General features: G+C 39.5%; 2 protein-coding genes across 2 annotated transcripts; both read left to right on the top strand.

The window, feature by feature from the left end:
• The first annotated feature begins 540 nt into the window (after positions 1-540).
• On the top strand, positions 541-2606 carry LOC124207661. The gene is made up of 4 exons (XM_046605229.1): positions 541-733; positions 801-985; positions 1047-1201; positions 1274-2606. Exons 1-4 carry the CDS (start codon positions 541-543, stop codon positions 1710-1712), a joined length of 972 nt encoding a protein of 323 aa, XP_046461185.1. The 3' UTR covers positions 1713-2606.
• Positions 2607-4234: 1628 nt separating this feature from the next.
• On the top strand, positions 4235-6210 carry LOC124206997. Its single transcript, XM_046604234.1, has 2 exons — positions 4235-4569; positions 4642-6210. The coding sequence occupies exons 1-2, from the start codon at positions 4310-4312 to the stop codon at positions 5915-5917; spliced, it is 1536 nt and encodes a 511-aa protein (XP_046460190.1). The 5' UTR covers positions 4235-4309; the 3' UTR covers positions 5918-6210.
• Positions 6211-10039: the final 3829 nt, after the last annotated feature.

Below are 10039 nucleotides of genomic sequence, written 5' to 3'. Positions count from 1 at the left end.
TTTAGTTGCAATATCCTTAAATGTGGTACCAACACCTGACGTTGCCTTTCTTAGAATTATAATTGCGTTGACGTTACACAGTTTTGTTAGCAATTCGTTCGTTTGCCTGATTGTTCATTGTCATCTGTTTGTCTGGTAGCATTTTTAGTTATTCGATTCAATTCTTTTAGAAATCGCCTTCTTGATTTAGGTTTAAAATTAGATTTCAGTTGATAATCAGATTTTTTTAGAGGAAGTCGTCTTATATTACCAAGAAGCTGATGCACTTTTTATTCAACCCATGAAGGAGTTATGGTGGTTAAGGTTAACTGGCTAAATGAATGGTTCCCATCCTACTTCCCTTCCCTCCCCCATCCTCCATTGCTCCCCTCCCAGCCAAGTAGCTGCAGGTCTGGGCTGGTCTGGCAACATCGTGTTCAAATTGACTGGTGTATGGAACGCATATGGAACGAGATGGTCGAAGGCTCGAAGCTCAATAGGGTTGCTCTGAAAAGAGAAAATTTTAAAGTTTCTGAGTTTTAAGTTTTAACCCAATTCAACATGCCTCGCGCCAGGGAAATGAAATCCCTCAAAAGATTATGTCTAGGCGATGTAGAGAGAGCTGTCGATGACTGGATAAATCGGTTATCAATTGAAAAAGTAAGTGATAGTGGGTCTACTGTCATTGATTTACTGGAAAAAGGAGAAGATGATGAGCTTTACAAACGTGTATCGAATTTTTTCGATTTATTGCGTAAGTTTCAAAATGTTACATTTGGTAGACCAAAAATTTGATGTGTTGTTTTGATCCCCTTTTTCAGCACCAACACTATTGTTGGATATTGCAAAGCTTATTCGTTTCAAATCCCGCCAGAATGAGAGGTCTGATGAAAATCAGTTGCTGCGGTGTTACCTGGAAATGCTAATATCTGAAGGAATCAGCATGGTCAACCAAACAACTGAAAATGTTGATGGGTTTCTTCAAGTTGCTTCAAAAAGATGTCCAGTAATTTGCACAAGTTACCCTTTTTGTTGTATACATCATGACTAAATTTTAATTTTTTTAGTTGTTGAAAGAGTTGGAAGTCACAGGATGGGTCTTTCCTTACAACCTGGAACCATACCTCCATAGATTTCGACAACTCAGAGTATTGAACATTGGAGAACGTGAAATTGGGGACAGCTGTTTAATGATTATTGGTGCTTTTTGCAAAGATTTGAGGTTTAGCACTTATCAACTTGCTTTTCTCACTTAAAATTTGTAATAATTTAAATTCTCTTGTTTTTATTTTAGAGAATTGGATGTTTCATTCTGCTCTAAAGTTACAGATGTTGGATTAGCATCATTGTGTGTCAGTGTTGATCATTTGGGAAACCAAAATGAATCACTTGGTCTATGCAAATCAATTGTTAAGCTATGGACCAATGGAACCCAAGTAACCAATAGTGGCATTCAAGTAGCCATTAAAAATTTGCCTGAATTGAAATACTGTGATATGGCCTCAATTCAAATCTTGGCAGAGATGCATCAACGGGACTTCCAGAGCAAAGAGCAGCTGGAAATTCCCAAGTATTCCTTCGTTGATTTGAAATTCAAGGAAAAGTACTCTTCACCTTACACTTCGGGGTTCACTCAAGATGGTGTTGTCTCTTTGTCCGTCCCTGTTAAAAGTGCACATTACTACGATAGCTGGATTGAGGAACGCAGATCTTTTATCCCTTATTTCTGTTGAAAGACTATGTGAGCTCATCAACAAAGGATGTGAGGATTCAATTGAAGTTACTTTCGATGATGGCGTTACTCCCCTCCTGGAAGCTAAAGGACGGAATTTGAAGGTACTGAAACTTCAGGATCTTGACATCCCTATCAATATCAACACCATCTGCGAGCTATGTCCAAATCTTGACGTCCTAGCAGTCACGGGGAATCGAAATTTCAATCCCTCTCGACCCAAACGGATCAAGTTGGACATTCCGAAACTAAAGAATCTCGTCAAATTAAGCCTGGGATCCTACTGTGATAGTTTCCGTGGTCCCAATCCCAACTCTTGTATTCCCTCCGAAAATCTGGCGTTTCTCTTATTATCACCTTTACTTGTGAAAATCGACATAAGAAATTGCGATACGCTCACAGATGATGTGTTACTAACAGCTGCGCAATCGAATCCTTTCTTGCATCTGGAGGAATTGGTACTACGTGGTTGCGATTCCATCACCAACAGAAGTGTCAATGTGTTTATGCAAGAAAATGGAATCGAGATAGAAGGTCTTGATCCTCCACGGCTGCAGTAAACAAAAAGTGTGATGCGTAAGGATTTTTTGGCGGGTACTTGATGGGTAACGGTTTCACTCCAAGTGACGTTATCACAAAGTGCGCGACGTGTATTCGCCCATATTTTCCTTTTGGCGAGTCGATCTGTCTTTTGTTTCGTTGAAGTTGTTTTTTATTTTCACGCGCGGGTTGTGGGGGGGGGACTGAAGTGTCGGCTCGCCGTTAATCCTTCACGCAATTTGTTTCTCCCTTTATTTATGTATGTGTAAACCCAATCAAGATTTAATTAACCTTTCACACCAGAAACCGAGTGCCTGTTTGTGCTCCCATCCAGTTTAATTGTCAGACGGTTAATTCCCTCCTTTTTCTTTGTTAGATTTGCGGTTGGTTTAAAAACATCAATAATTCCATCCCGATAATTATAATCCCGATAAAATAATTCTACTTTGCTTTTATGACCCATCCATTCGGTGTTGGCTGAGTTGTAATGGGACTTTTTTTTATTTATTTTAATACAGTTGCGTTGTTTATGAGATTCTGAACCGGCTTAAGTTTCTCTAAGAAAAAAAAGCTAAAAAATAATAATTATATGTGTGTGTCAGTGTGTGTGTGCGTGAGTGTACATGTGTATTTTGTTTTGGTGAAGGGGCGGTCCCAACGCAACATTCGGGCAGCTCTTAAAAAAACGTTCGGGCAGGAGTTGACGAGGATAAGAAAATAATATTATCCCACCCACCGCACCTCGACGTCAGCCTGAAAGAGTTTGCTGGCGATGTAATACTATATACTACAACCCTGCAATCAAGTTTGGCCCTCTCACCTTAAACCAAGGGAGGATCTGTTGGCCCGTCTCCTGTTTACGCCCCCAAGAAGGCAGAGTACGCAACCGAGGCTCCAAAGTACTACACCACAAAAGCTCCCGAGTATTATACAACGGCATCCAACTACACCACCAAGGCTCCGGAGTACTACACCACTGCAGCCTCCTACTACACCACCAAGGCTCCCGAGTACTACACAACGGCTTCCTACTACACCACCAAGGCTCCAGAATACTACACCACTGTCTCCTACTACACAACAAGAGCTGCTGAGTACTACACAACTGCCTTCTACTACACCACCAAGGCTGCAGAGTATTACACTGAGTCCCCGAAATATTACTCGGCTCCAAGCTACACCACTGAAGCTTTCAAGTATCATGTTGCGCCAACTTACTACACCACAGCTGCCTCAACTTACTACGCAGAGCCGACTTACTACACCGAGGCACCTCAATACTATTCAGCCCTGAGCCACTACGAGACCGCCGTTCCAGATCACTACACCTATACTGAGGCAGTTTACTACACAGAAGCGCCAGAGTACTACACCACGACATACGCCGCTCCGAGGTACTTGGGACTAGACCGCAAGTGGTAAGAACAAAACACACAAGTGACATTTCCTTTACAAATTTATACCGAGGTAAACTTTAAACGTGCAAAACTAACACACAGACTTGTTTTACCAGATTTTTGGCGACCGCGGAGAAACTATGTGGAGTTATTTCCACGAGATTGCAGTTTCGTGATACATATTTCTCGAAAATCTAGTTCATCTTACCCTTCATCTGATGGAATAGAGTTGGCGCATAACACATCTTCTATCTTGATGTTGAAAAATATCGGAATTTTTTCACAAATTCGGTTTGTTTCGTGGCTTCTATCTTTCCTGACCGCAGGTGGCGTGTACGTGGATAAATGATCGGGGTAAGTCAACGTAACCAATTTATCTTTCAGAGGTTATAAGAATACTATTTCATTTCTTTTGGTTTCTTTTTAAAAGCACCTGTCATAGAGCATATTTTACCAGGTTTTTCTTACATGGCGAAAAGTTGGCAACCAACCAACTTCCTCTACTATAAGCACACCGACACGACACACATCCTTGTAGGTGGTTCCAAGACAATAAAAGAGCCAACGACATCCTATAAAATTTTTGTGCTTCGCCGACTCTTGTCTCATCCGCTTTTGCTCTATCCTTAAACAGAATTTGCATTTTATATCCCATGTTAATATGCTATCAACTCTAATCGTCTACTTTATTGGCTTTCAGTCTGTTATCGGGGCTCATATTCATTTTGGTGGCCAACCGTTATTTAGCGGAGTAACTTTGCTCACCTTTGAAGTTTCCACATCCTTCAGATTCCAGCCCACAGTCTGCTTCATCTCGTCCGGCAAAGTCTCTCAATGTCGGCGAAAGCGTGGAATTGAAGAGAAACCACACATGGTTCAATTTGGCGACCTAGATTCAATTATTCCATCTGCGGTTATCGGGTAAATAATAAAATTACTTTTAATTTTCTCTTATTCGACTAAGATATAATCGTGATTATGTGATTGATGCAGGATTGAAGCTACTCTTGCTCCGAGTGATTTCAGTTACAATGGCGATTCGATCATTAGTTCGTTGTACGATCGATATTCCGACTTGCAGAACATTTTTAGACGGTGGGAGGTTAGCGGACGGAGTAAGAGCATCACAGTCGGCGATTGCGGGCAAACAACAGTCAACTTTAGCCAGTTCCTCTCTTGTTTGGGGTTTAATCTTCAGGAAACAACAATCCTTAAAGTTACCTTTACGGAAACCACGACCGTATCTACCGGTTACACCACAATTGGTGTAGTTTGGGGTTGTACTCCGGCAGGTTTCTCTTACGTTTTTTGTAGCGAAGATGATGAAGTTGATTCTTTGACTGATCTTAATTATTACCTTAATAATAACGAGGGTTTCACCTTTCCTTTTATTTCCATGGGGATAGATGAATTTACAACAAATGTAATGAACGTTGATGGTAGTATTTCTACCGAATCTCCTACGAGCCAGTCTTCAACTTATCCAACAGTCTCTCAAGTGGTCGATAATGTGATCGATATGCCCACTACTTCCTCTGCGGACCCTGACAAAGTTCCACTTCTCATTAGTTCTATTTCTTCTACAGTTTCCGGCCAGTCGTCAGTTATAACTTTCCTTCCGGTTTCTGAAACCACTGCATCTTTAAACTGTACTCTAGAACACAGTACTGAAAATAGTCCTTCTACTTTTCCCGCTATTTATCCTCCTCACTTTCAAACGATTAATGATTCAACTACTCATGTATCTTCCACTACGGATTCCGCCGAGATCCCAATTCACACTTTAATTGAGGTGTCTAACGAGTATCCACCAACTTACACTCCAGCAGTCCCTGAAACAGTCGATTACGGCAACATTACTGCCATTGCAAATAGTACTGAAAATAATTATTCCACTGATTCTATTGTGGACACTGCGGAGATCCCTATTCATACTACAATCTCTACTATTACGGTGTTTGGTGGAACCATATTCAATTACCCTCCGGTCCCTGTAACAGAAAATTATAGCATTAATAACTTTAATGCTTCTACAACTAGCGATTCCCCAATTTATCCTTCTCCGACGGTCTCTGACGAGATTCCAATTTCGTCAACTTACTCGACGGTCTCATCTGAAACGATCGATTATGGGACTTTTATTACCGTTAATACAGTGTCTGACGTAGCAGCAGCTTCTCCTGTAACCCTTGGCGATTCCACGATTTACCTACCAGTGTCTGAAACGGTCGTGAATAATGACACGACCGAAGAACGGAAGAAGGACTAACCTAACTATGCCGAGAATTTTCTCCAGGCTATAGAACGGGAAAGCTTACTACCAGTATTCCGGCAAGCGAACGCCCTTTATTGATTCATTGTCTCTGAAAGAAATTCAAATTCAGTCTTTTCCAAATGCTAAACTATTTCCTTGATATCAAAATCGACCTTAAGACAAGAATTAAACAACTGTTTAATAAACTTCCCGTGTGAATTTTACCTCTGGTGAAATATGCAATTATGAATCATGTTGTTTTATTTGTATTCGGGTATTCAAAATAAATGTACTTGTAGTTTTTTTTTGAAAATTGTATAGCTTACGCGCATTACTGGCATTACTTCCCCATTAACACCAAGTTTGGAATTAAAAAGACTACAACTATATTTTTTTGGTTTGTTCTCGACACTGAAAGTGAAATTTTTTTTATTACAGAAATTTTAAATTCGGTCGTTTCCAAATGCCAAATTTCCAAGGAATAGAAATAAAGTAATTTAATTAGGAAGTTTCTTTTTAATTATTTTTATCATTTTGCGGTAATAACCAGATAAAAAAAGAAATGAATTCAATTTCATATTTAGCAAAATTATTTTTTAGACATTTTATTTGGCAGCATCAAACTTAATATATTGGCAATTCGGCATCACTGCTTTCCAGACCATTCCATATTTCCATTTTCCATATTTCCATTTTCCATTCCAGGTTTCCGTTTTCTCGTGTCCAGCCGCAGCCGTACAGTCCGATCAGTCCGACTCAGTGTTGTTCAGAATTCACCTCGATATCTCTGTTAGAAATTTAGTTTAGGCGTTGCAAATTAGCGTGGTGTTTAATTAATTAAAAAGATTGTTTTTAATAATCCGTCCAGCGTCGACTTAAGTTCTTTGTTTCTCGATTGTCGGATCGCAATACCCTGTGTTATCCAACGCTCCCCCTTCACACCTAACACGTGGTTCAAACGAAGCAGTTGAGTGGAAGTGTATGCTAAAGCATTCCAGATAACATCAGTCGAAGAGAAACGCGGTATAGATGAATTTGCTGCACTGGATTTAAATCTCTACATGCTGAAGTGGAGTTGGTAATACAAGAAAATATTTCTGTGTTATCGCTGTCTGACTAATGTTACACCTCAACAAATCTAGGTTGACAGTATTGCATTTGTCTATGCTTACTAGAGATTCACCAATGAAGAACAAGAACCTGATGGAATTAAATGGCTTTGTATCAGTCCCATCCTGATTTCATGAAACTTTAACTTTTGGCCTTAATAGCAGCGCAGGAATCTGGTTTCTGGATCTGTCTTTCACATGTAACAGGTATAATCAAATCAATCTTTTTGAAGAGCTGCCTATAATTCGAAAAGTTAGTCTCTGATTTTGTAAACTAGATGCCGCTATCGTCTGGCAGTTTCAAACTTAGCGACTAGGAGGCGTGGCGTGTCATACGATTTGTTGTCATGAAACGTTTGGTTTTTCTAATTCTATTTACTAGGGATTCAATTAACTGGCGTAACTTATTCAATTTCTACGCTACTTATTTACAGTAATCTACATTGTTGACTTTATTGCTGAGGTAATGATCAGTTTATCATTTTAACTAAGTGGAACGTGAACAGTTAAAAGAAAAGTACCACCGACCCTTTTGTTTTCTAAAAGATTCACTCAAAAGATGCAGGTAAGCACCACGCCACATTAATGTTGAAATATTAATGTCTTATTTTTTTCTCTCGTCAATGCCATTTTCGTCTTAAATCTCCCAAATGAATAATTCACTAAATAATATTCATAACGAGGTTAACCGGACAGAAAATAGATCGCAATCATAGTTTGACCAAAGTTTCATTGCTATAAATCTAAAAAATGCTTCAAGTCTATAAAAAAGATGAATTGAAGGAATATGAGGCAGAAGAGCTTGAACCAAGCAACTGTGATCCTGATGGCATTTTACTGTATTGGGCACAGAGGTCACGCAAATGTCCGCGTTTGTCGTGCATGGCGAGGGACATCTTGACTATTACCGCAACAAGTGCGTCAAGCGAAAGCGTTCATCGCCGGGAAAGATGTTTTTTGTATATTAAGAAAGAGTCTCAGCCCTGAAACCATAGAAGCCTTATTATATCTGCGCTCGTGGTACACTTACGATTGCTAGAAAAAGTGAATGTCCAGGCATTTATTCGTGACGTTGATAATGCTATAGTGTTGATAACATTGATGATGAAAAATTAACTTGCCCTCACATGTATTGTAGTTCGTTGTTTGTAGGCAGAAATAAACTTGCTACACTGTTACGCGTGGTGGCAGCAGTCCTGATATGTACAGTATCCTGCACAGAAACTCGTACACCGATTTTTTTTGTCCGAAACCACCTAGTGGCTGGTCAGATAATTTCAAGTCTTTGTTCTTAGAAAAAAAGCTGTAGGCTAAAGAAACTGATTTACTTTCCAGACGACAAAAAAATAAAACTTGTGAAAATCGGAAAAAACGCCTTTTCAGCAGTCTTGACAGCCTCGTTTCAAGGTGAGACGTAGCCTAGAGTGCCTACAGTGCGTATTTTTCTGATTTTCACCAAATTACTTTTTTTGCTCTTGAAAGCTCATCAGTTTCTTCAGCCTACAGCCTTTTTTCTAAAAACAAAAACTTAAATTTAGCTGGCTAGCCGCTAGGTGGTTTAGGACAGAAAAATCGCTGTCCGAGTTTCTGTGCAGGATACTGTACACCAGTACTCTGGCACGTCCACACTCCCACCTCTCCCATCCACCATCTCACTTTTAAAAACCCCTCAAAAAGCTGTGACGAGGCTTTACGGAAGAATCCATCAAATACGGCTGTACTATCTCCTCCTATACCATGCAGTGACCATTAATTAACTGAATGGGCAAAAATATGGTTGTCTCGAGACTAGAATTTTGTTATTAATAAATACATAACATTATGGATAACTAGTTTCCAAAGTATTTCGTTATGAAACACTATAAGTAAATTGTTTCATATTTTCCCAACCGAAGAAGGGGGGCTATGAATTTTGAACACATGCAATGCAGCATCTGATCCATGTCTCTATAGTTTACAGAGGCTGCCGCGAGGTTGTCATGGCTTGGGCGTTAACGACATAACCGCACAACGGCATAATCATAGCAAAGACTGAACTCCCCTATAACCCTGCAGAAGCGATGCTCCTGCATGCCAGCAGGGGTCAGGTCGTACGATTTTACAAGGTAATCAGACGTTTCACCGTTCCCCTACTGATTACGTGCTTCACACACACGCATTTTCGGGTATATGTAATTCATATGGATTTTTAGATTTTATTTATACTATAATTTTATATATCCCTTCCCCGTGTACCGTGAATTATTTCTTAATTTGACTTACAAGTTCGGGTGTATAACAAAAAAGTTTTATGTGACAAAATTAAAAATAAAATTGGTAAATGGCATCGAATACCTTCGAAATGGGGCAACTCTAAAAGTAAGAATTAAAAAAAAAATTATTTTCAATCAATGTATTAATTTGTTTTATGGTTTAAGGGTTTTTAGATAGCGCACAACGTTCTGTTTTCTGTTTTTTTTTTCAAAACATTTATTCTTTTTTAAAATCTTATTTGGCAACATCGCATACCACTCACAGTGAGCACTCTAGACTAGAGCTAGCACTTAACGAACCCCTGATCACCTTGTAGAATCGTACGACCTGACCCCTACCGACAAGCAGGAGCATCGCTTCAGACGATTCCTCTCAAGCTTGGAGCCGATCGCCGTCTTTACTTCGTAGTCTATGATCATAGGTATGGAGAGATGGTTTTCGCTCTCCATGTTAAATTTCCAATGATTCGACGGGAAGCTGCTTTTTTACTAGCGATTTTTATGGAGGTCTCTTCGAAAAAGCGCCATCTAGGAGTGGTCTGGAGATCTAGTTGAGTTTTCAGTCGCTTTTTTAGCCTCTCCTGAACGTTGCAATCACTAAAACTTAATAATTTCTTGAAAACTATTCGCAATCAACACTATAAAGTTCCGAAATGTACTTAATTGATAGCAATTGTAGCAAAAATGAAAATGTTTTCATTTCTATTTTCAAAGGAAATTGTATGTAGTTTCCTTTCACACCCGTTTGGTGGCGCGAAGTCAAAGAGACCTGTTAA

Source organism: Daphnia pulex, chromosome 11 (assembly GCF_021134715.1).
Source record: "Daphnia pulex isolate KAP4 chromosome 11, ASM2113471v1".
In the NCBI taxonomy this organism is placed as follows: Eukaryota; Metazoa; Arthropoda; class Branchiopoda; order Diplostraca; family Daphniidae; genus Daphnia; species Daphnia pulex.
The sequence above is the reverse complement of the archived record's forward strand: the minus strand, read 5'-3'. Positions and strand labels throughout refer to the sequence as shown.